The sequence below is a fragment of the Empidonax traillii genome, unplaced genomic scaffold, assembly GCF_003031625.1.
Source record: "Empidonax traillii isolate 1590-97213 ecotype Southwest subspecies unplaced genomic scaffold, ASM303162v1 scaffold1340:size210426, whole genome shotgun sequence".
Classification (NCBI taxonomy): domain Eukaryota; kingdom Metazoa; phylum Chordata; class Aves; order Passeriformes; family Tyrannidae; genus Empidonax; species Empidonax traillii.
Window position 1 is genome coordinate 148,922 of NW_020956533.1, and position 24,621 is coordinate 173,542.

The following is a 24,621-nucleotide window of genomic DNA, read 5'->3' on the forward strand; positions in this document are numbered from 1 at the left end:
CGGGCCCTGTGATCGGGACGCAGCTCTGCAGGTAGCCAGCTCCGTGTCCCGCCCGTGGTGCGGGGCCCGGCGGGGGCTCCCTGGCCCGCAGTGATGCCCCCCAGCCGCGGTCCCGGGTGACGGCCTGTCTGTCTCTCCCCAGGTGGAGGGACTGGCTTCGTGGGCAGAGCCCTGACCCAGCTGCTGCGGAGCCGCGGGCACCAAGTGACCCATGTGTCTCGACAGGGGGGCAAGGATCGGATCAGCTGGGTGCGAGAGGAGAGCGGTCACAGGAGGGAGCTGTGGCAGGGCTAAGGAACAAGCCAGCTTGCCCTGACCTGCCATGGCATAGAGGGAATCTGCCGCAGGGAAACTGGCTCCTGTGGATGTACTTTTGGGCTCCTGGGTGCTCCATGGGTCACAGTCATTGGGGCGGGTACTACTGTAGTTCCCAGGAGCAAAACCTTCTCGATTTGTGCTTGTGCTCCAGGCAGTGTCAGAAAGGAACTGGCTGGAGTTCTGAGGAGCCTGCCCTGCTTGGCTGTTGGGAAGGCCTGAGCAGAGGGCAGGCTTGCTATGTGGTGTCTCTGTTACTCCTGCCTAGGAAGAGGTGTCCCGCACTGGACTGCCCCTGTGCGATGCTGTGGTCAACTTGGCTGGCGAAAATGTGCTCAACCCTTTCCGCAGGTGACTTGATCTCTCACAGTGCTGTTGGGACAAGGTGACGGCAAGACAGTCCTGTGTTGTCAGAGAATGTGGAAAGGGAGGAAACAACATGTCCAGGAAGCTCTTGGGTTAACTAACTGTTGACATCTGTATCCTTAAATATCCAGAATATTTCTATTGGCCTGTTAGGTCCTGAGAGACCTTTGGAAGAAAGGTTCCATTCTGAATCTACAGCTGGAATTCAGAAAAATTAGTTCCATATTTCCAGAAGGGCATTAGATGCCTACATTTGATAATGCAAAATCAGAACCAAAGTTTGACTTCTGTGAGGAACACCATCTCTGGTGTCCAGCTGCTCTGCTGCCTTTGTCCTAAGGCAGTCCAAAACTCACAGTGTTCTGAGGGAAGTGAAAAGCCACCATCTCCCAAAGTTCCCCTGCATTTAGGTTGTAAGGTCACATGTCCTCCCACTGCTCTGGGGTGGGGGGAGTTCCCATGACTTCTGTGCTTGTGAGCACAGCTTGTCTGCTGGGGCCCCCCTTGGTGCTGTTGTTTCCTGGGTTATCCTTGTGAGGAGTATCATCTCTGGCTCTCTCATTCCCAGATGGGGTGCTGCCTTCTGCAGGGAAGTCATCAGCAGCCGGGTTGAGACCACAAAGACCTTGGCCAAAGCCATTGTTGATGCTGAACAGCCACCCCGTGCTTGGGTCCTCGTCACTGGCGTAGGTATTGGTTGGGTCTGGCCAGGACATGACTCGTGCTGACCTGAAGAGGTTTTACCTCCCGACAGAAACACACTTCCAGGGGAACACATCTTGCCCTGAAAAGTCAGCTTTATTGCCATCAGTGTCACTGTGTTTAGGCAAGCCTTGATCAGCTTTTTGGTACTGCTGAAGAGAAATTTGGGTCCCTATGCTTTCTCTTGGTGTCATTAGGACAGAATCTTTTCTGTGTTTTTCTGGGAAAGCCTTTAGGTATCCTGTAGAACCAATTTGTTTAGACAAATTGTATGGCCTCAGCTGAATCCCTCTGCATATCTGCAGCTTTGCATTTTTGCTTGCTACAGTCTTTAAAGCTGATGTGGTTTATCCTCTGTAATGCCCAATTTTAGGGCAGGTGCCATTCTGTGCAGCCAGTTCAGCGTGTTGCTTGCAGGCCTATTTGGCTTTTCGGGCTGCCAGCTCAACCTCAGTATCAGCGTATCCCACTGAACTCGTAGGGCACATCAGTAGTTTAAAAACTCATCAGCACTGCCATTAGAGAGACCCTGTGCTGTTCATGTGGGGGTGTCCCTGGTGGAGTGATGGAGTTCAGAAAATCATAGAATCCCAGAATGGTTTGGACTGGAAGGGACCTTAAAGACCATCCAGTTCCACCCCTGTGCCATAGGTAGAGAGTTTCCATTAGACCTGGTAGCTCCAAGCCCCGTCCAACCTGGCCTTGAATGCTTTCAAGGATGGGGCAGCCACAGTTTCTCTGGACAACCTGTGCCAGTGCCTTCCCACTCTCACAGGGAAGAATTTCTTCCTTGTATCCAGTCTAAACCTACTGTGTGAAGCCATTCACCCTTCTCCTGTCAGTCATTGTAAATAGTGTTTCTTCAGCTTTCTTGTCAGCTCTCTTCAGGCACTGGAAGGCCACAAGTAGGTCACCCTGAAGTCATTTCTTTCCAAGCTGAACAATCCCAATTGTTTCAGCCTTTTCTCATAGGAGTTCTGGGCTCCGTTGGGGAAGGGGGGTTGGTTTCATCATTCAACTCTGACCCCATTTCTGCTGTTACCCTTCAGGCTATTACTGTCCCAGCCCCACAGCTGAGTATACTGAAGACAGTCCTGGAGGGGATTTCGACTTCTTCTCACGCCTGGTGAGCTCCTGGGAGGCTGCAGCTCTCATCCCTGGGAGCCCAACTCGTGGAGTTGTGGTGAGATCAGGTGAGATCAGGTCCCTGAGGGGCCTATTTGGGTGACTCTGCTTTGGTTTGGGGGCAGGAGGGTGAGGAGGTGGGAAAAGGACACGAGTTCTTCCGTCTGTTCTTGCTGGGGTCTTGTTCCAGTCCAGCCCTCTAAGGATTGTCTCCTGCTTGCAGGTCTGGGCATGAAGGGCACTTTTGCCCTTTTGGGCAGGGGACCTGGTGTCACTCTCTTGTCCCCACAGGTGTAGTGCTGGGTCGAGGTGGTGGTGCAATCTCTCAGATGCTTTGGCCTTTCCGTCTGGGACTTGGAGGCCCCTTAGGCTCTGGGCTCCAGCCCTTCCCATGGATCCATATTCGGGACCTGGCTGGGATCGTGTGTCACGCCCTGGAGAGTGAGAGCCTGCGAGGTGTCCTCAACGGTGTCGCCCCATCCTCCCCTGCCACCTCCAACGGCACCTTTGCTCAGGAGTTGGCTGCAGCCCTGGGGCGCCCAGCCCTGCTGCCAGTGCCTGCCTGGGCTGTGCGGGCTGCCTTTGGGGCAGAGCGGGCTGTCATGCTACTGGAGGGACAGAGGGTGCTGCCAAAACGCACCCTGGAAAGCGGCTACCACTTCATCTTCCCTGACCTGGCTGGAGCTCTGAAGGACATTGTGGCTTGAGGCCTCCTCGGCTGGGCTGGGCCCTGTTTTTGTGAGCTCACATGCGTTCCCCTGGGTGAAGGAGAGCAGCCCTGCCCCTGGACACTTCCCCTTCCCCATCCCCATCCACAGAGGGTGAGCGATGTTTTCCCCATCTGCCTCCCTGTGTGCACCCCCAGTTTGAGTCATCCCTCTTACTGCCATCTGCAATCTCTGCGTTACCTGCATTTGGGGAAGGGCACAAGCCCCTCTAAGGATTGTGACTGTGGAATTGCATATCTTTCCTTTTCCACAATATGTATGTGAACTGCTGGCAAAGCAGCTGGGGCTGTAATGTCCTCTTCCCTGAGAGGTGGCTGGCAGCATGAAACTGGTTGTAATTATCAGCTTTGTAATACTTCCATTGAAGTTTTCCCTCCTGTCTTTCCTCCATGATGACATAGAAACCTACTTATGCTCTTCTACTTTGCCTTTCTCAGTCTCAGTGGTTGTGGGAGAAGATCCATCTTTAGAGGATGTTACACTCCAGTTTTTAAGCTATAAGATGCCCAGAGTGGTTACATTTTTATTTAAGACTTTGTAAAAAGCCCTTTGTTTCATTATAACCTCAAATTAGTGTCTGGAGAAAGAGTCACACACTCTTCTCTAAGAGAAATTCTTTTATGTTAGTGAGGAAAATAAGATATTTTGGCAAAGGGTTTTACAGGAGTAAAATACAACCAGGAAAAAAGCATTTCACTAAAACATTCAGCACAAAAACCCATTCCACAGAAAACACTCACTACAAACAATCAATATACCAGCTTTAGTGAAACACAGTTCATTGGTGGTGTTACTCACAAGAGCAGGGAAAGAGTAAAAGAAGAAAAGGGATTAAAGAGTAAAGAGAGAAGGAAAAGAGGAGAGAGAGAGAAAAGGAAAAATGGTTACTGACAAAATCTGATGGTTCACATAGTTCAGGCTGCAGGAAAGAAGGCGGTGGCACATATGGAGTCTCATGTATTTACAGAGTTCAGTTTTCCCTCCCAGATGGGATATATCACCATTTAGAGCTTTCCAGGCCAGAGTGAGTTGTGCTGTAGCCACTCACAGGCTGCAGGGCTGTGGTGTGGGTGGGCTGCCTTCAGCTCTGCCCTGACTGACAGCCCAGCTACAGGCCCTCAGCCCTGCCAGGTGCTCTCAGCAGGCCTTACAGTGTTCCTGCAGGTATAGGCCCAGCTCTTCTTCACACACACAGTTAGTTCTAACCCATGTCAATCATGCAGTGAGATTCAGATCCGTTATCTCTGGGAGTACAAAGGGTGCTGAATACAGATTGCTTGGAGGCTCTTTTCTTGTGACTGGTACCAAGTTGATGTGTCAGTACCTCCAGCTGAGACTGATCCCAAGAGTTACACCCCTCCAGGGTTGCATGCCCCTTGTGCTGTGGCAGGGATGAAGGAGAACACTACTTTTTTAGGGAAAAGGGTGCTATGGGACCGTGGTCCCTGGACTGCTCTTGAGGCCTTGGCTAAATGGCCACTACATCCAAGCTTGTGCTGAGGAGAAACTGGGTTCATCTTGCTGTGAGATAGTGCAAGTCACTGCTTTAGTCTGAAGGAGCATTTTCAGCTATTGCCTTCGTTGTACTTATCTCAGACCAGTGTGGTTTTGTTGTGTTCATCCCATGAGGTGGTACTTGTGCTCAGGGGTTTCCCCCTGACTGGGCAGTGAGAATATCCAGGCTGCCTGGGCTGCCCTGGGGAGCAGTACCTCTCATGGAGAAGATTGCAATTTCATTGTCTCATACTGTAAGGAAATGTATCCCTTTGCTTCCCTTAACCCTCTGTGAAATCCACAGAGCAGGTACATTCAGTATAGCACTGCTTCTGGGGAAATATTCCTAGTGTGATGTAATTTGGGGCTAGAAAATTCCATTAAAAGGTAGTTCAGGCAGATAAAAAAACCTGCTTTGTTTCTGAAATAAGAAACCATCCAGAACAAAGCAGTCCATGTATTTCTGGTTTAGGTCAGGTTAATGTAGTTGCAGTAGCTGAAGGATCAGTCTTGGTGAAGTCCACTCTCTTGCCTCTTTGCTCAGTCTATACTGGAAATAGAATGGCAATCTGCTGGCTTTCCAGGCAGGAAAATTACAATGTGACTGTCTAGATGTAACTGGAGATAGTCCTTGCAGTCAGTGTAAGAACAGGCAGGTGAAATGGTACTTCAGGAATAGCCATGAAAGCAACGTGGTCTGAGATAAATGTGGTTTGCTTGCACTGTGTCTGTGTTGCCTGTAAGTTAGGTGCAGGTTTCTTCTTCCCATATTCTTCAGCCTCCTGTCCATGAGAGCAGGCTGACCTACTCTGAGGTACAGACCCAGTTCCTTGTGGGACACTCAGCAGTGCTGCTCTAGTTACTCCAGCTGCCTTTATAGGGCTCAGGCTTCAGTCATCTCTCACAAATGCTGTGGCCTGCAGCATCCTTCTGTCCTCCAAGCTGATTAGCCAGCCCAGTTAGGATGTTTCTGTAGCAGTATATACCTTGGTGATTACAATAGCTTTGGGTTGTGATTGGAAATTAAAACAAGGTGGCTGGAGAAGAACTGTCAATCTGCTGCTCTTCTGAAAGAGGGTTTGTATCCCACAGAAGACTGCTATAAGCAGAGTTCCTAGGCCTTGGACTCCCCAGCTGGATGTTTAACTCAGAATTTTTGAAAGGTTGCCTCTTCATGGTGTTTGGCTTAAACACGTCACAGGTCTTATCTGCCCCGTCTGCCTTCAGTACTGGTCCCAGATCCGTGCATGCTGGCCCCCCAGTAGCTGGCACTTAGCCCTTGCGGTGCTCCCATGGGGCAGTGAGGTTGTGCAGAGAGTTATGGAAAGATTGAATAAGCTAGGACAGGTTGTGTTGGTCACGTGTAGAGCCCAGTCAGACCAGCACTGACTGGCCCTGGTTTATACCCAGCCAGCCTCTTAGAACCCTTTTCTGTCTAACCCCCTTTTGGCTGCTCCCTGCCTGTTCCCTCAACTACACATCCAACATCCTGGCTATTCGAATTTGCATCCTTAGTTGCAAAGTCCTGGCTGCCTATAGCTTCTTGAGAGCTCATCAGCTGGTGTGAATGGTGCCATTTTTTCTGGTTATTTGCTTTGTTAATGTTAATTGGCCAGGTTTTCTCTGTTTTATTTCCCTCCCTTTCCTTCCCTGCTCTAAAAATAAATGTTCTCAGCCTTCCTCCACACATCCTTACCCCTTCAGGTGACTGATCAGGTTTGTTCTCATCACGTCTGGCTCCCCATCATGTGTCTGGTTTATCTCTGTGTTGTTTATGGTTCCTGTGACCAGATATCCCTAAACGAGCAGACGTGCTCCTTCCACATCCCCTGATACTACCCCACTGCCAGGAATTTTGGCAGAAGCTGCACTCCTCCTTGCTCTGCTTAAGCCCAGATGGGCCTCCCTATGGGCTGTGCCCATGGGGGCAATGACCCCTCTGGGCACTGGAGGGGCTGTGTGTGCAGGGGCTGCAATCACTTGCCCCTCGTCAGAGGCAATAGGCAGGAACATGCTGAGACACTTTAAATCAGTAGCACCTCTGTAAGTGTGTCAGTTTGTACAGGCAAGTCCAGTGTATGATAGCTACATCTCTCCAGGCACTGGGACATGGGATGTCTGCGGCCAGGTGGGTCCTGGGGTTTTGGTCTCATTCCACCAGAGCTGAGTGACCTGCACTGGTGCCTTGCTTTGTGGTTAGCTTTGGGCTGACTGCTGGGTTGCACTGCAGGAACAAAGACAGCTTAATTCTGAGTTTTTAGAACCACTCATAGTTCTACACCATTTGCACTGTTAATTCACCCTACACATTCTTTCTCAAATTGTAAGACATTGCTGTTTTCCTAATTGAAGTTGTCATTTCCCTTCCTTGTACCTCTTGATTTCCACTGAACCATGGTTCAGACTTGACTGGGACAATTTTCCGAGATTGTAGGAGCATGTTGCGACTACCCTTCCTATAGATTTCCCAGTCTAACCCAAATGTCCTCTCTCACAGCTTAAAAAATTGTAAATCTGAAGCTGAAATTCAAAGCAAGCATGTAGCTCCCAAATTCCATAATGTAGTCTCCAACCACATACTTGCACCCTTCTCCTACTGATCTGTATGGAGCATGTATTGGTTCAAAACACACACACACACGGTCTCAGAAACATGGACAAAGACATGCACATTCCTCACAATTGAAACTGGTAGTACTCGGGCAGGAGGGAGGGAAAGAAAATCTATTGGTAAGGATACCATAATTCGATGCAGTTATTTCCTTTCTAAGGTCAAGGATTTCTTTTATGACAAGTCAAAAGGACCAAACAAGGCCTGTCATTACTTCCGATATTTCAGGATAGTGTTTTTTCTCACTTGGTAGTGTGCTAATCTGCCTTCAGTTGTTCAGGGGTATATGGTGAAAGTTGGTATGGACAGGTGTAGATGTTGTTCCCCTTTCTGATCTCCCAAAGCCATCTTATTGCAAACTACACCTGAGGAGCCCCTTTTATACCCCTGTCAACACCCCATTGCCCTGTCCCCTGTGCACCCCTCATGGCTTTGTACATCTCTATCTATTCCCTTCCAGCCTGTGACTGCATCCAGGGTCTCCCCTGTTTCACAATCTCTAACAGTTGCAAAGTCCACATCCCTGAAGGGGAACCTGTGGTTTCTTGATAGCCCATCAATTAGTGTGAGTGGTCAGGCTTGTTTCTTCTTGTAGTCTCCATGTTTGTTTTTGTGAGGTTTGTGTCTGTATTTTAGTTTATTGTCTCCATTCTTCTTCTTGTTCTATTTGAGGTGGTTTCTGATCACATAAAACTCACTGTACTAAACATTCTCACACTCCAACATGCCCTCATCAATTAGTGTGACTGACCAGGTTTGGTTCTCATCACTGCCTCCCTTATTTGTCTGTCAGGTTATATCCCAGTAATGTTTATGGCTTTCTCCATTTCTTACTATCTCTTTTTTTTTTTTGCGTGGAGATGGTCCTTGGCTAGATACCCTTAAAGCAGCAGATATTCTTCCACATAGCCTTATGCAGGGGACCCGTGTGAGTCCTGCTGGCAGCTGCAGCAGGATCGTGGGCCACAGACCGTGTGCCTGGTGAGGGGGTGAGTGTCTGCGTCCCCCACAGCCTGGGTGTGCTTGGCAGATGTGTCTTTATTCACCTGTAGGCTTCAAGCTAGACCAGCATGGAGTAGGAGGCCTTGTGTCTAAGCAGGGATATCAGGCAGACAGGGACAGCAGAGGAATTTATAAATCAGCATGGAAAATCAGAGTATCTTGTAACAGAAAATAAATCATGTGAAGAGTCATGAAAAGAGCCCCAAATTCTCAGACAGACCTGATAATTCAGCTGTTGCTGAGTATGGTAGCCCTACAGATTAAAAAAATAGAATGATCTATACTTTGTTTCCCTGTGCTTTTTTTCATTTTGGGTAGCAATGATGATTAAAATTTGTGAGCAAGATTACATAGGCTCCTCTGAGTAAGATGGCTTTGGTGACAACTGCTGATAAGTTGGTACAGTAACTGCAAAATACTTGTGGGAACAGGACACCCAAAGCTGTCTGCTCTGAGAACTTTTCCCACAGTATATTGTCTTAGTACAGTGGCAGCTTGCTCCTGAACTAACTCAAAAAACTTTAGGTTGCTATTTCACAACTGAAAGTCTCTGTCCCACTTAGTTCCCATCTCAGCTCTCCTGAAGGAAGTCCTTGGACAAGGAAGGAGCACATCCACTTGCTCTGAATGGGAGGCCATGGGTGATGGGCTCTGGATGTTCTGAGATTTGTTTGACACTTGGGTTGAAAGCTTCCACTGGGAGTTAAAACATTATATTCCTTCAGTGCCAAGAGAAAGTAAAAGCCAAAGCTATTTTCACTGTGGAGAAATGTAGGTTGCTGGGTGATTATGAATAGACAGCACAGCTGAGGACAGACAGGACAGGCCAGGAGTATTTTGTGCACATATATGCAGAAATGTGCACAGATATGCAGAAATAAAGGCAGATACCTATATATGCAAAGGAGGGGAGGAGCATTAATGATCTGATAAAAACTTTGGGTGCTTATTAAGCAAACTGTGGGAACAAGCTGAGTCACTGCACCTGCATTTAGTTAATTGGAATCAAAAAGGAGGATCGACTTTGGCTAAGTGGTTTGACAGAGAGAATGTTATGTCTCAAAGTGGAAAACTACTTCAAACAGTCTGCATGATAGTGTGTGTTTTTCTCTCATGGCTGAACACAGCCATCACATGATGTGAGTGTGAATGTGTGGGATCAAGGCACTGGTTTGGGACAATCCTAGGAATTCCAGTGGACTAAAAGAAAAACACCAGGTGCTGCTTACAAGAGATTATGAATAAAAGGGGAACACTGAAAAGGATGGGTGGACAAGTCCTGAAATTGAACTCTGTGTGTGTGCAGCCTCATTTTCTCCTCAGTGCCCATAGCAAGCTAACCCTGCTTTTTTTTTCAACAAAAAGCAGCAGCTCATGTTGATTCAGCATAGAACCAGGGTTTCTTTGACAACAGTAAATAAACAGGATGATCCTGGTTCAAACTGACAAAAGAGCTTTCATACAGAAGCATTCCTCATTTTGGGCTTTACCTCAGCTACATCGGCTTCCATTTGAAGTTTCAAATATTTCCACCGGCAAAAACAAGACACCAAAGGGTTTTGTTCTCTGAATGTTTTTTCTTCCCACACTTCAAAGGCTTTCACAAACTATTAATCAGGTTTTTCTATGGCATTTGTCTCACCACCTTTAGGCTACATGCTTGATATCCTTTTTTTTTTTTACTATCCCAAACACCCAGGGATTTAAAGCCAGACACCTTCAGAGACGTACCTGGTACATCATATATTCCCTCCACATCAACCCTACAGTCTTGAGGAGAAATAGGAGTGGCCATGGTGACAGCCAGTGTGCTCTCAGTGCAGGCAACAGCTTCCCTGATAGCTTTTCCAGGCTTGCTTGACCACTCTCTTCCTCAGGCTTACAGTGGGTTGACCAGGGCTATGAGGATGGTGTAGAAAAAGGAAATTTTGTTCAGTTTTCTCAGGCAGCAAATAGACAATATGTTTATTTGAAGGCCACAGAAGTGTCCCTTACAAATGCTGACCACAATGATCTCTGAGAAAGCTTTCACTTCTCACACACGGTGGAGAAACCCTTCTGCCTCCCGGTGTTCAATGGGATGCTGGGGATGGCATCTGTAATGCACACACAGGACACCAGGGTGAACAAAACTGTCAAGACTGTATCTGGGATGATCGTTACAGCACCTTGTGTCACTGGAGGAGAGCTCTACAAAGAGATCAAATACAGAAGTGATTGATTGGGCTGGAGCCACAAATCTTCAGTTGGTTTGAGATGTATATGATGATTGTGGAACTAGTCATTCCTGCAAGCCAAGAACCAGCCACGAGCCGGAAACACCCCTTGCAGTTCATCCTGCTTGTACACAGGATGGGGTGACATATGGCCAGGTACTGACTGTAGGACATGGTGGCCAGCAGGTAACACTGCAAGAGATTCAGAGAAATAGAGCCAAGCCATACAGGCCTGAGCAGAGGTGGTCCTGTCACCAGTCAGCAGCCTGGGCATGTTAGATGGAAATTTAGCAGATCTCCAAGTTGCACATTTCCACTGAAAAGAAATACACTGGGCTGTGGGGTGCTGCTGTGTCACCACCAGCACAATGATGAAGATGTTCCTGAGCACAAACAGAGAGAGAAGGAGAAGCACCTGGAATCAGGTGTGCTCCTGAATCCCAGCAGGAGAAACTCTCTGTGACATCTGGTTTTCCCATTCCCCTTTTCCAGGCAGTGTTTTCAATTTTTCTTTTCCCCTCTTGTCAGAAAGGGCACCTACAAGCAAGGGATTATTTGTGAAGGATAATGTTATTAGAGAGAAAGCATCTGCACACATGCAGCTGTGTTCACATTCCCTGTAGGGGCTCCATGCGTAGTGCACAAAAAGGACAGGGTTCTTGGAGAAATCTCATCCTAGGAACACTCCTTTCCAGCAGACAGATGAGTTGCCCCGTGGAGGTACGTATCACTCTCTATGGAACAAAAAAGGAATGGGCATTTGCTCAGGTTTTAACAGGCCAACTGCTATGCCTGAAGTTACTCCCAGTATGTTTTTCCCAGGTGAAAAGGACAGAATTCCTTTTACTATCAGCGGGAGAAAGGCAACTTAATGAGCAAGAGAAGGTTTAAATCTCAGATTCACTGACTCCATGGGGTCAGTCCTTCAGGAATGAGCTGAACCGGCGTGGGTTCCCTCCAGGGCCACGAGTCCTACCTGGGGCAAACCTGCACCAGCCTGGGCTTCCCTCTGCACAGGCTGCAGGTCCCTGCCAGGACCTGCTCCATCCTGGTCCTCACACGGGGTTGCAGCCTCCTTCCTGCACCCACCTGCTCCAGCCTGGGCTTCTCAAGGCCAGCTCAAATGTCCTGGAGTGAGAGTAGCAAGAAAATCATCAGTGAAAACCCCACCATATAATAAATTGCTTAGAGAGTCTGAGTGCTTTTCTTACCACAGCACAACAGCACCTCGGAGTGCAGTACAGGAGGAAAAGATCTTCTCTAGACACCTCAACCTGTTAGGTTGAATGATCTTGAAAACCCTGTGCCATGAAAAAAAACTGAGGAAAACACATAGCTGATGTCATGTCAGCTGCCCTTTCTTCTGCCAGTAGAAGAACTGGCACTACAGTACCGAGTTCCTCTGAGCTTTTAACTATGGCTTTGGGACACTGTGATCCATATTGCCAGTAAGAGGCTGAGTAAACAGGGAGTGAAGTGGGAAAGAAGCATCCAGTAGCACCTGTGCATGAGGAACAGAACCCTCCGGCCAGACTTTATCCAAGAGTTTTCCAATGTTGTTATCTCAGTATAATGAGACAGAAATGTTTGCTAAGGAGGGTGGGATATGAGAAAAACCAAGCTCCTCCCTTTGAGTAATTATAACTTCAAAATTAAGAGGCTCCAGTTGAAAAGGTGTGGAAAAGAAAAATAACAGCTCTTTAGTAAAGAATATATGTCTGTATATACTTAGGTAACACAACAGAAGCAAGCAATAATCCTGTAACCAATCCTGTAACCAGACTGTCCCCGAAAACAATTCAGTCCTTTTTGCCTTTCGGGGCAGTTGTCACCGCGGCCGGCAGGGGGCGCTGTTGGAGCGGAGGGGGCGGTCCCTGCTGAGCCCACCCCCCCCCCCCCCCCCCGGGCTTTCCCTTACTCAGTTTACCTGCTGTGTCGAGGTTATTTAGCAGTCCAGTGAAGTAGGCGTTAAGCCCAGGCCTCACCTGACAACAGCGTCTTAGTTTGCTAGCAAGAAGATGTTGGCATGGGAAAATTCACTAGGACAAAGCAAAAAGGTAGAACTGTAACAGTTGTGGGTAAGCACAATGATATTACTGCTAGTTTTCTTCCTTTTGAGCTTTTACAGGGAGGTGGGAAAGCACCCAGGTGGTCCGTAAAAGTCTCGGGTTGAAAAATTTTTTTCAAAAAAGTGATGGTCCCAAAGTTTATTACAACTTTCCCCCAGGCCAGGATGAACTGTGTCTGGAGACACTGATGACAAGTCCAGTTAGGAGAGGTTCCCTCATTCAACACTGAATGAAGAGCATGAGGACCTTTCCTGTGGTAGTGCCTGGAAATGAAGACTCAGGCCTGGCTGTCACCTGTTCTGTCCCATGTCACTTCCCTCCCTATTCGGTCTGAAAACCTTTCTCTCACAGTAAAAAGTTTAGCTCTTTCACTTTTCCTTCCACAGATGGAGCTCTGGGCCTGAAGCAGCTGGATGCCATTTCCTAATGTTATGGTTGTAATCAGTGTCCTGGAATGTCTTTCCCTTAGGATTTCAGGAAGGGAGCGCTGCACGAGTGTATCTCTGTGGAAGGTGAAAGTTATGAGCTGGCACAGGCTGTTTCTACATCTTGGGTGATGGTTGTCCTTTCCCAAACCTCCAAAGCATTTCAGCCTGCTCTAAGAAAGGAAACTGGGGTGGGGCAGCAAACACTGGCTTTTCTAAACTGCTGCAGAACCTGATGAGGCTCTGAGAAGGGCACTCAGCTCCAATCTTGCAGAAGACCATAATGGGGTTAATACCTTCAGAATTTGGCAGCTGTGTGGGTCACTGGGGCTGCCTTCTCAGCCTTTCCAATGGTCAGGAGGGAGAAAGCAGACCCTGGTATTCTTCCAGGCCATGTAAACTGATTAAGTTCCATCAGATGAACCACCCTTGGGAGTATATTGGAGGATAAACAATACATTTGTTGATGGCTGAAGTAAGCTAAGGTACGGGTATTTCATCACAGTCATGATTCGCCTCTCCAAAATGTGAGGTCCCCAGTGCCCTTCTTTCCTCCTCCTGCACCCCAAGGAGTGTGGAAGGGCACATTTCCCAAGGCATTTGCTTCTCTGAGAAAAGTGACTCCTATGTCTCCCCATGGACTTCCAAGGCAAGTGGTTGGTTTGAGTGCACAGAGACATTTTCACTGTCTGCTCCAGACAGCAGAGGTGAATATTCAAGGGAGAAGAGCATTTAGTTTCACAGATGTAAACTCCAATGGAGTTAAAAAGTTAAAGCTAAAACCAAGTTCAACATTAATCACCTGAAAACTTTTCTCCTAGAATAATTCAGGTAGAATAAATTAGGTATCAGTCATGTATCTGGTGGGCAAAGGGTTGCTACAGGTTGCTACAAGCACTGGAATAAAGCTGAAATAAAGGTAAAAGGTGTCTAGAAAAAGTCTGACAAGTCCTCAGCTCCTGTCCTGCTAACCTAGAACTCTGTGCTCTTCCAAGACCGATGGCAGCAGCTTATTTTGTGTATTACAATACACAGGACGTCCTTTCCCATCCCTCCTGGTGGATCATAGATAGTCCCTGGAAGGAAGCATCATAAGGCCAAGAGAAATCAAGGCTATGTTACACCTTTTGCATTACAGAAGATTCAGTGTTTATTGGGAAGAGAAGCAGAGACTTTGCCAACATGAAGTGACACCCATGAATTAAGGACCCAGAGGCAGAGACTGCACGACTGGTTTGTTAATCAAAAGCTCCTGCAGTTCCACCTCCAACATACTGATAATTTTTTAATCAGTCTCATATCACTTGAGCTCTTTTAAGCCTTATGATGGGCTGAGTCTGATGAGGATGACCGTTAACTTACAGAATGATTGGTTTACATAGCAAAGGAAAGATATGGGAGTTCCTGACACAATATGGACTTTCAGGATAAAGCAAATCAGCAACTGAGGTGCAGCAGGAGTCCTTCATTGTGAGCCTCTGCAATGGTACCTCCTGTTGACACCTCTAAACACTGATCTTTTCTAGTGTGCAAAGTATTCTCTTGTCAAAACAGAAACCATAGAATTATAAAATAATTTAGTTTGGAAAAGACCCTTAGGATCCTTGAGTCCAATGGTTAAACCAGCACTTCTAAGTCCACAGCTAGGTCCAACCATGTCCCTAAGCATCACCTTTGTGGGAGCCAGTAGCCATTTTGCCAAAGTCTAATTGAGGAAGGGCAGGTACTACAGAATGTGATTCTTCATTCCCACTCCCACCTCCACCCAGACTAAACACTCTGAAGAGGCTGAATTGGAGCTTTTCTCTTGAGGAGTTCAGCATGATACAGATCCAGCCCAAGCAGTATAAGATATAAGCAGATAAATAATCTGTAATGTAAGACTCCAGCTGGTAGCAAAAGTGGTATCCCAGCACAGTATGTGAATTTGGGTTATACTTTCTGGCCCTTTTCAGCTCTGCAGGTGTTGTTGGTTTGTATCAAGGCAGGTGTGAACTCAGAGCCTGAAGGTACTTGGCTGTGTGCTGCTCCCAAGGAGGTTGTTGGCTGCCTCCAGGCACTTGTCCAGCTGGGACCCTGCAGACAGGGACAGAGGCTCTAGACGGCTCAGGCAGGGGGGAAGAGCCCACAGGTGGAAGAAGCAAGGGGACACAGGACTTCTTCATGTGCCCGCAGGAAATCATGGCAGGTCCCACTGGACAGAGAAGGGAATCAGCAGGAAAAGGACGCTTAAAGCTCACCAGCTCGGCTGCACAGCCAGGTCACGGCCTTGGCCTCCAGAAGTTCACAGTAGTCTTGGTAACATTTGTCAGGTCTGTGCAGCCAGGTCACAGCCAGCACCGTAGCCCAAATGCTTGGTTCCATGACCTGTAGGAAAGCAATGGACTGCCATGCACTGCTGACATCTCGCCTGTCCCCTCACTGCTTCCCCTCATCCATTGGAGCTTATGGTTTCTGATCCCTTCATTCATCCCTTGGGATGCCAGTGTTGCTACCACCCAAGGTTTTCCCACTGCCCCACTGTCCCACTGTCAACATAAGAGGTTCCCCCATTACCTCACCAGGCATCTTTCTCTTGATTTCAGCTTCATCAACCTCCAGCACAGAGGCCAGTCCTGAGCTGAGGGCCCAGGAGCCATCTTCACTCTGCAGCACTACCAGCTTCTGGCACTCAGCAATGGCTTCAGTGGACCATGGTGCAAAAATTGGAGAGCACAACACATATGCTGTAGGATCCACATACTTGAGAGAAGAAACAGATGCTGGTAGTGGTTTATATGCTGTGGGAGAAGATGTGAACAGGAGTACTGGGAAAATCACAGGAAGCTGACTCCTCTCTACTCCTCTGTGCAATGCCCCAGGACATTATTTCTGCTCTCCTTTGGGCAGCTTCCTGCTTCCCAGAGTCCCCCCTACATGTCTCCAAAGCAATCCAATCCTTAGCCCCTTCTGGACACCCTTAAGTCATCCCCAGCCTTGAGCATTACCTCTTCTCCTTGCATTCCTGGCCAGCTATGTCCCAATACCTACCTCTCTTGATACACCCCAACAAATTTTGTTCGAACGTGTGTGTATGGTTCAGCACCATCCCTGCCCCCTCCCTCGGTGTCCCTGAGCTGGGCCTTGTATTTACTGAAGGACTTTCAGATACGAGGGTAACTAAGGCAAGATTAAAGGCAAAATTCATGGGTTTCCACACCATGAGCAAGACTTGGCACCATAACCCTCCTGTAAGACAGCGGATTCTCCCTACATCTCCCATCTGGGTCAAGGCCCCATACGTTTTGAGCAAGCCCCCCGGTTGGGCAGGGCAGCGATGCCACAGGTGAGTTGACGGAGGGCACGCCACGACTCCTGCACCACTGTCAGCCAGCCAGGTGGGACCCACACGGTCACAGGATAGCACGAAGAGGCCTTACACGAGCCACGAAGCTCAACCATCTGGCAGGAGATGTGTGACTGCCAGGGTGCCAACAGTGCCAGAGGCCCTTTGAGAGCAAACAGGAAAAGGGACCAAATTAATCACATGGGAAAGAAGCACCTGGTGGTGATGGGGCCTGCCCCAGGAACCTGGAAGTGCCCCACCGCTGAGGTTCCAGCACCAGTGGAATAAGGACATCGCATGGAGCTGCCCCACCAGCTCTTTTCTGCTGGTGGCTTTCCTTACCTTGGTACCAGGGGACCCTCTGTGATGTACGAATGCCCACATAGCTGGTAAAGGGGCAGATGATCCCTGAGGCAAGGCTGATCTCCACTGCACGATGCCTGGGTTCATCCTCTGACCCACTTGCAGCCTCGGGCAACAACCTCTGCAGTAAGGACCTTGCAGCCAGACGATGCCCAGCCAGCCTGGGAACAGAGTGGGGTAAGCACCTGAATCATCTCTGTACTGAGGAAAGAGCCTGGACACCTGGGTTCTCTCTCCTCAGGGCTGAGGATGGACAGAGGGAAAACCTGGATGCCTGGGTCCTTGTCTGTCTGGAGGAAAGTGGTGCCCAGGTGCCTGGGTCTTATCCCTGTGGGGTCAAAGCAGGAAAGGAGGGCACACTTGGACACCTGGGTTCTCTGAAGGTTTGTGATGGTGTGTGGAAGGTGGAAATGTGCAAGTTATCTGTGCCCCCTCTCAGTTGGAGTCCGTGTTAGAAATGAGGGGAATGCATCTTCCCTGAGGATAGGCTCTCACCTTCCATCTCCCTGTGAGCAGAGTGGGAATTCAATCCTGTGAGTGACATCCTGGCCATCCAGGCTGCACTGCAAAGTCATGACTCCCTTGGCCCCCATCATATCCTGGAAACACATGGGAAGCTACTGGAGATTACTGGGGACAAGATGGTTACTATGGGATATTGGAAAATTACTGAAAGATTACTGGTGGTTACTGGGAGGCTATTGGGAGATAGCTGAGGGTGACTGTGGTCCCAGCTCTCACCTGTGCCTGTCCATGGATCTGGGCATAGAGAAGACTGTGTTGACCTTGAAAGATAAACTGAGGGGTACCCCCCAGCACTTCAACCTCCAGGCCACGTGGCAGGGTCCAGCTCAGAGAGACTACTTCAGCTGCTGGCTTGAGGGCCCTCTTCAGGCACTGCAACACCTGAGGGCAGAACATCATCTTTTGCAGCAACTTGGCTCTCAGTGTCAGGGTTCTGTGGGGGACAGTGGAATGTGTGGAGTAGCCTGCACCACCTGGATTCCCTGGGCACAGCCAGATCTGTGGTTACAGGTCTGCAGAAGCCCAGAGCCCCGGGTTGTCCATGGGGTACAGTCAGGGGCAGTCTGTGTGCCTGGGTTCTTGGGGCAGTCTGTGTGCCTGGGTTCTTGGGGCAGCTGGGTCTCAATTGTTGTGTGTGGGTAGTTCATGTGCTGCGGTGATTGGAAGTCAGCATGTCTGTGGAATAGAGGGGAACCTGCTAGGGCTCCTGGGTTCCTACCACAGCTGTCATACTGTTGTTGGAGGAGACGTAGGTAGCTTCACCCCCTGTCTCCCTGGCCAGGGCTGTAGCCAGGGCAGCGCTGTCCTCAGAGAAGGAGAAGGAGAAACACCTATGGGAAAAGTAGGGAAAGATGTCAGAAATGAGAGCCAGAGATGGATGCAACTATGCTGGGTTACACAGGCTGGAGTTAACGCTGGCGGAAGAAAGCCAGGGTGCAGAACAAAGGATCAGGAAGAAGAGCAGGGAGTGAGGGACTGGGTTGGAGCTGGGGTTAGACAGGGAGCTTGCAGAGGAGAGCTGGGGCTCTCACGGGGCTGGAGCAGAGCTTGGGGGCACATTGGGGTATACAAGCCCTGTGCCTCAGTCTCCCTGCTCACTCTGGGGAGGATGCCTTGGTTGTGAGAGTAGTAAGCAAGTCCCTTATGGGGTCTTGGCACTGGAGAGCTGACTGAGAAGGGTCTTTGGGATACTGAAGGAGCTCAAGGATTGGAACAGGCACTAATGCACAGGAGCCCTCATCTGGGATGGAAATGACTGGACAACCAAAAGGTAACTGGAGGACCCAGGACAGAGAATCCCCATTACCGGTGGCTGTTGCGATGCCGACAGACCTCAGCTGCGATGGCTTCCTTGTCAGAGGGTAGCCCAGTCATGAAGATGAAGAGCTGAGAGACAGCAAACATGAGTAGCGGGGTCCTCCACAGGGACCCCAAAATGGGTAAAGCAGGCCCTTAAACTGGAGAGAGGGGCCAAGAAGAGTGGTCCTGTACAAAAACTACCCCAGGGAGAGATACTGAGGGACAGAAACCCCAAAGTTACAGACCCACTTCTCCATTCCCTGACAGACACCAGTATACTTCTGGTGGGTCCTTTCACCCACACTGGCGTGTCCTCTCTCCCCAGGTCACCTCCCCCTGCCCCTCATGCTCCTGCCCCAGACCTGGCGTGCATGCCCGGGGGGGCGAGGGGTGCCGTGGATGGTGCGGAGGGTCCCGAGCAGGTTGGTGTCACCCGGAGTGGAGCCGGTGGAAGGGATGCGCCGCATGGCCTCGGTCACGTTGTCCTGAGTATATTCAACACTTTGCCTGCAGGAAGCACAGCATGTTTGGAGCTCTGTGCCCCCCCTAGTTCTCTCTGAAACTCTGCTCTGCAGCACTTCCCACAGCTATGCCCCAGATTCCTCTGCAAGTCCCTACCCCACACTAGTTCTTGAAGAAACCTTGTTTCATAATTCCTACAGGACTGCTCAACAGAACCCCAAGAGGTGCTATTCCATAAAGCCAGGATGCCATCCCAAAATCCAGCCTTGCCCTAAGAGCAGTCACTCATGCCCTCCAGCATTCAACCTTGCCCCATACTCGCTAGCCAATTTCAGAGCATGTACACCTGCCCTCCAGCTTCTAACTCTGCCCCATAGTGCCCATGTCAGTGCCACAGCACCCAGCCATGCCCCGCAGTATCCAGCCATACCCACAAGGACCCTTTGCAGCCCCACAGCACCCAGCCTGCCCCATGTTTGCTCACGGGTAGATGCCCACAGATGCTGCTTCATAGCAGTAGATGTTGAAGTAGCAACCCAGAGGCAGGCTTTTGAGGAGGAAGAGCAGGGAGTCCTGTGGAAAGACACAGCAGGCAGGTCATGGGAGGCACTTGTGGGGGTAGTGGATACCTTTGACCATAGACTCATCCTCCCAAAGCCACTGGACTCCCCTGGATGACCCAAGACAGTGTCCTGAAGTCCCCTGGGCACCCAAGATATTTCAGGACCATTTCAAGTCCCACCAGTCCCTACTCACATCTCTGTGCCTCTCTAAATGCCTGCTGTGGCTGTCAACCTGCTCCTCTACCCTGGTCCGTGCTCTGCAAGGGTACCTGGGCACGCTCAAGGAAAGTGGTGTCCAGGAGGAAGATGAACTCTCCAGACTGGCGCTGCCCAGGCACTGCCTCAGGGATGCTGGGTGCCAGTGTCACCAAAACCATGGGATCACCAAGCAGGGAGCCTGGAGGAGAAAGGAATGAGATAAAGGCCAGATAGGGACCCTCCTCTTTGTCCTGCTTCTGACTCTCATCGTGCTTTCAGCTTCCCCCGTCCCAGAGGCTGTGATGCCCCACACTGGTACCTCAGTGCACTGCTGCACTGTCTGCAAATTGCACAGCTCATGTATTTCAACCCAGTGCCTCCAACAGAGCTGGCCAGTGATCTCTAACATAAAACCTCCTGTTACACATCCTGCTGTATCTGATACCTCATAACAGTTTCCCCAGCATTCCACAGTAACAACCCAGGACCCAATTGATTCCATCTGAGTGCCTTCCATTCTCAAAACAGTGTCCAATGACTTCTTATCCCCCAGAATCCCAAGTGTCTCAGTATATCCCTATGCCTTCTGTCAGAGCTGCCCTCATATTCCCTCTCCAGCTGCACTCACCTGGAGGGGCCTCAGGGTTTCCCTTCTCCACCACAGCACTGACTGCACTGGGGTCTCCAAAATACACCAGTAGCTCCAAATCATGCTGTCCTGGGGGGCTGCCATCCAGTGAGACCTGAAGAACAGATGCCTGGTGATACACAGGAGGGACCAGACCCATCTTTGGACCAAGAGCACAGGCACTGATCCCAGTTTCTCATCCCATCCCCTGTTTCTCAGTGTTGACATACATCCCCAGCTTCCCCTGGGATCCTTACACTCAGGAGAGCAAACCTGGGCAGTGCTGCGGTCCTGGACAGTGTAGATCAAAGGGGTGAGGGAGCAGTTGGCCTGGACATCGGCCACTCCACGGGGGGACTGCAGGCTAGCCGTGAGCAGCAGGCTGTAGGGCAGCTGGCTACTGAGACAGTTCCAGGCTGCAAGGAGAAACATGGTACTAGGTAGGGCACAGGCTGTCCCTGCAGGAGTGGGCAGGTGGACAGCATTTGGCATCCATATTTATGACATGTGGAGACAATTGGGGGTTATCAGTGAGTGCTTAGAGGGGTCCATGAGTCTGTTTATGGGAAATGTGTGTGGGAGGTGTGGATCCCCTCCTGGTGTTCAAGGAAGGTTATGTGGATCTGCCCAAGGGCGGCAGGGGGGAAAAATGTGGGTCCCCTGTGGATGTAAAGTGAAGTTGCATCAGGTGTGTTCGTAAATACACGAGGAGTGTCCCTTTGACGTGGTGTGTGACTGGGATGGCAGGTTCCCTGAAGGCTCACTCACCGTGGAGTTCTGTGTAGGGGTGCAGGGTGTGTGGCAGCACAAACCGTGCTGCTCCATCCGGCTCCCGTGACAGCTCCTGGACATAGCGGAGCGTCACCACCAGCTCCCTGCCGGGGGACAGTGTGCCCAGGAAGCAGGCAAACACCTCGCCTGGGTACCTAGAGTGATCCTGAAGGTATTCCAGATCCTCCCAGCTCCCTGTAGCCTCATGAAGCTGCTGGGCCTGGGTGGGAAGGGGAAGCACAGAGAGCTGATCACCAGGCAGACCATGGGCTGCTCCTCCCACACCCCTGTGGGGGTTTGCCTGTTCGTGCCTGGATGCTCGTACCTCATCCTGCAGCATGGCCTGGACCTTGGCATCCTCACTGCAGGCCTGGAAGGAGTATATGGACATCTGTGGGCCCAAGGGGAAGGCAAAGAGGACTTCTGTGGAGATGGCACTCTTGTTCTGGTACGTGAGTTCTGAGGCCACATCAGCCACATAATCCTGGATAGCAACATCTACCACAGCACTACACAGAGGCACTGAGTACAGGGATGTGTAGAGCCACTTCCCCAGCAAAAAGGATCCCATTGCTGTAGAGAGACATGCAAACTTTCAATCAGGCACACATGAAGGTCCCACCCTGGAAACCAAGACCAGATGCCTCCCATCCTCTCAGGTTCCCTTTTCCTCCAGATCTCTGTTTTCCATCCATTTTCTGTGGAAATGCTCTTGATCATTCCCATCCTAGTTTCACTCTGGGAAGATCCAGTCCAGCTATTTCCCTCTAAGGCTGCCCAACCTCCTTCTTTCTTTGTTTCACTTTGGGAGCATCCCACATCCCCCAGATGTCCCTGTCTGATCCCCAGCTCACTGTCATGGGTGTAGGATTTTCCTAGAAGTCCAAAGCTTTGACGCCACATTTCTGGAGACCTGCAGAGAAGGAAGGTCATATGTAAGAGGAGAGATTCACACCAGGCAGCCCCTATCTGATGATCCTTGTCATTTGCCCATCCCTACACATATAGAGGAAAGCCCCAACCCACTGTGCCCTGCCAGAGAAAACCCAGGGATTCAGATGTGCCTGTTCATTTGCACTGAGATGTCACCAGGAGTGTTTCTGCACCACATCCCCACCATGGGAGAATCTTGAAGAATCACAGAATTATCAGTGGTTTCAGATTGTTCAAGCCCTCTCCAATCTGGCCTTCAATATTTCCAGGGATGGGGCATCCACAGCTTCTCTGAGCAACTTGTGCCAGGGCCTCCCCACCCTCTGGGTAAAGAATTTCCTTCTAATGTCTAACACAGTCTCCCCTCCTCTAGTTTAAAGTCATTCTCCCTTGTCCTACCAGAGTACCTGCCCATGTAAAAGTTGCACTTTGTTGTTTTTATAAGCTCCCTTTAAATACTGAAAGGCCACAACGAGGTCTTCCCAGTGCCTTCTCTTCCCCAGGTTAAACACCCCTGGCTGTCTCAGCCTGTCTCCAGAGCAGAGGTACTCCAGCACTCTGAGTATCTGCAAGACCTCCTCTGGACCCTCTTTAAGAGGTCCATGACTTCTTGTGCTGAGGACCCCAGACCTGTACACAGTGCTCCAGGTAGGGTCTCATGAGGGGAGAGAAGAAGGGGACAATCCCCCCCTTCAACCTGATGGCCACACCTCTTTTGATGCAGCCCAGGATGCAGTTGGCCTTCTGAACTGCCAGCACAGGGTGCTGGCTCATGTCCACCTCTTTTATTCACCAGAGAAATGAGAGATAGCAAGGGGAGAAGGTGTGAAAGAAAGACTGGATAGGTGAATGGATGGGTGGATGGATGGAAGGGACTGGCAGTTAAGGTCCATTTTAGGACAGACGGATGTATGGGTGGACAATCAGAGAGACATAAGAATTTTTGTTGAAATGGATGGATGGGCAGGTACCCATCCCAAACAGTATTGTGTGAGTGCAGCTGCACAAGGGATAGCTATTGTGAGGATATGTTCATGGAGTAGCTTGTGAGGGCAGGTTGAAAGTCTAGATAATAATGGGAATATGATGAAGAGAGAAATGAGGTTAGGTTCAGGTATTCCATGATTGCAGAGCGATTCCCTGAAAGGCAGTGGGGGAAGGTGTGATATCTGGCTGTCTTCAGGCCAATGCCAGAAGGTGTAAGGGAATGCCCTCCATCCCAAACCCTTCCACATAAATCTCTCTGGTTCAGACATGCCTCAATTTCCCATTTCTGCTCTCGGATGTCAGGGTGGGAAGCACCAGAAACATCCCTACCCTGCCATCACGCTGACAGGGTGGACAGCCAGAGCAAATACGGTGTAAGTCCTGGGGGGAAAAGGGTGAGGGATGGTCAGGGGGATGAACTGATGAAGCACCAGCTCTCCATGTAAACAAGGACAGTTCACAGAGAAGAGGATCAGAATAACGAGGTGAAGCACAACCAAGTAGACACTCACCAGAACCAAGGCCAGAGCCAGCAGAGAGCGACTGACGGAGGGAGAGATGGAAGAGGGAGGGAGAGAGAGATGGAAAGACAGAACGAGAGGTGTCCGGGCAGACAGGGAGATGCAGTGCTACGTCAGCTGAGCGGTGACTGTGATGGGGAGAGGCGGGGGCAGTCGGACAGACGGACGGGCCGGAGGGAGGCAGGGCCGGGGGCGGAGACAGATCGCTGCAAACCTCCATGCGGGCTGTGGAGATCCTGGATATCGGGGAGCCTGGGAGGTTGGGGGATGGGGATGGGTGAGGGACACCCCGGCGGAGGGGTCTGACCGGGTCCCTGGATCCCCCTCCCCGCTGCGCTGCGGGCCGCGGCACCCACGGGCTGAGCATCCCCCGCGCGGGTTGATCCGGGCACGGCCACGGACGGGACTGCAGAGCCCCGGCAGGACCGGGTGTGCCGAACCTGCCCCCGCCCCCGGGCCCTTCCACTCTGTCCTCACATCTGACACAATGGGCAGCGGCTGCCAAGGGCCCCTGCAATCAGACCAGTCTCGTCTGTGTCACCCAGGGAGGTGGCACTCCAGCCTGTCCCCTGCCAGGCCTGCAGTGCTGGCTGCAGATTTGGAGGTCCATTCACTGATTAGTGCCAGGCTGTTAAGTGGACACTGAATTGCAAAGAAGCAAAACTGGCCTGCTGGCCAGCTGAGGAATGGGAAGAATTGGCAGACAAGTGTAATATATACCAAATATACTACATTTGACATGGGTGTTTCTTCTCACCTGCTGAATTGGGATGGTGCATCTCCTCCTTCCTCCCAGCCAACCCACACTCTTCCTTCCCTGGCTGAGACAACCCACCTCATTGCTGATCTCTAGACACTCAAGGGGCCAAATTGCATTTGACTTCAGATATGCTGCTCCCAGCACTGAGCTCTTGCTTCTCCAGCAGACCTGGGCAGCTTCCCCCACTCTACCTTGCAGGACTGGTGTGATTCTCAGATCAGACCACTCCAAGG

General features: G+C 50.3%; 2 protein-coding genes across 12 annotated transcripts; one reads left to right on the top strand and one right to left on the bottom strand.

The window, feature by feature from the left end:
- The first annotated feature begins 124 nt into the window (after positions 1–124).
- On the top strand, positions 125–3,686 carry SDR39U1 (short chain dehydrogenase/reductase family 39U member 1). Of its 2 annotated transcripts, none has more exons than XM_027906669.1 (4): positions 125–249; positions 584–666; positions 2,433–2,576; positions 2,800–3,686. In XM_027906669.1, the coding sequence occupies exons 1-4, from the start codon at positions 212–214 to the stop codon at positions 3,213–3,215; spliced, it is 681 nt and encodes a 226-aa protein (XP_027762470.1). In that variant the 5' UTR covers positions 125–211; the 3' UTR covers positions 3,216–3,686. The 2 variants fall into 2 exon arrangements, with proteins under 2 accessions (XP_027762470.1, XP_027762469.1); XM_027906668.1 differs by lacking the exon at positions 125–249 and adding an exon at positions 266–415.
- Positions 3,687–14,868: 11,182 nt separating this feature from the next.
- On the bottom strand, positions 14,869–23,737 carry LOC114069704 (von Willebrand factor A domain-containing protein 5A-like). Of its 10 annotated transcripts, none has more exons than XM_027906683.1 (18): positions 22,696–22,852; positions 22,042–22,100; positions 21,513–21,760; positions 21,185–21,407; positions 20,690–20,832; positions 20,417–20,531; positions 19,860–19,987; positions 19,512–19,600; positions 18,928–19,072; positions 18,573–18,652; positions 17,985–18,096; positions 17,483–17,647; positions 17,237–17,340; positions 16,721–16,902; positions 16,335–16,541; positions 15,610–15,833; positions 15,294–15,420; positions 14,869–15,129 (listed from the first exon to the last, which is right to left on the bottom strand). In XM_027906683.1, the coding sequence occupies exons 1-18, from the start codon at positions 22,722–22,724 to the stop codon at positions 15,050–15,052; spliced, it is 2,460 nt and encodes an 819-aa protein (XP_027762484.1). In that variant the 5' UTR covers positions 22,725–22,852; the 3' UTR covers positions 14,869–15,049. The 10 variants fall into 10 exon arrangements, with proteins under 10 accessions (XP_027762484.1, XP_027762481.1, XP_027762476.1 ...); XM_027906680.1 differs by having other exon boundaries at positions 17,237–17,358; XM_027906675.1 differs by having other exon boundaries at positions 17,237–17,358; positions 21,185–21,760.
- Positions 23,738–24,621: the final 884 nt, after the last annotated feature.

Bases quoted from the DNA above. Each gene is read 5' to 3' on its own strand.
- SDR39U1 (XM_027906668.1), top strand. From the start codon at position 366: ATGTACTTTTGGGCTCCTGGGTGCTCCATGGGTCACAGTCATTGGGGC. The intron at 667-2,432 runs GTGACTTGATCT...GTTACCCTTCAG, and splicing joins GTGCTCAACCCTTTCCGCAG to GCTATTACTGTCCCAGCCCC. The intron at 2,577-2,799 runs GTGAGATCAGGT...TTGTCCCCACAG, and splicing joins TGGAGTTGTGGTGAGATCAG to GTGTAGTGCTGGGTCGAGGT.
- LOC114069704 (XM_027906673.1), bottom strand. From the start codon at position 22,724: ATGGACCTCTTAAAGAGGGTCCAGAGGAG. The intron at 22,101-22,695 runs GTCTTGCAGATA...CCTTCTCTGCAG, and splicing joins TTAAAGAGGGTCCAGAGGAG to GTCTCCAGAAATGTGGCGTC. The intron at 16,542-16,720 runs GTAAGGAAAGCC...TTGCTCTCAAAG, and splicing joins GAGGGTCCCCTGGTACCAAG to GGCCTCTGGCACTGTTGGCA.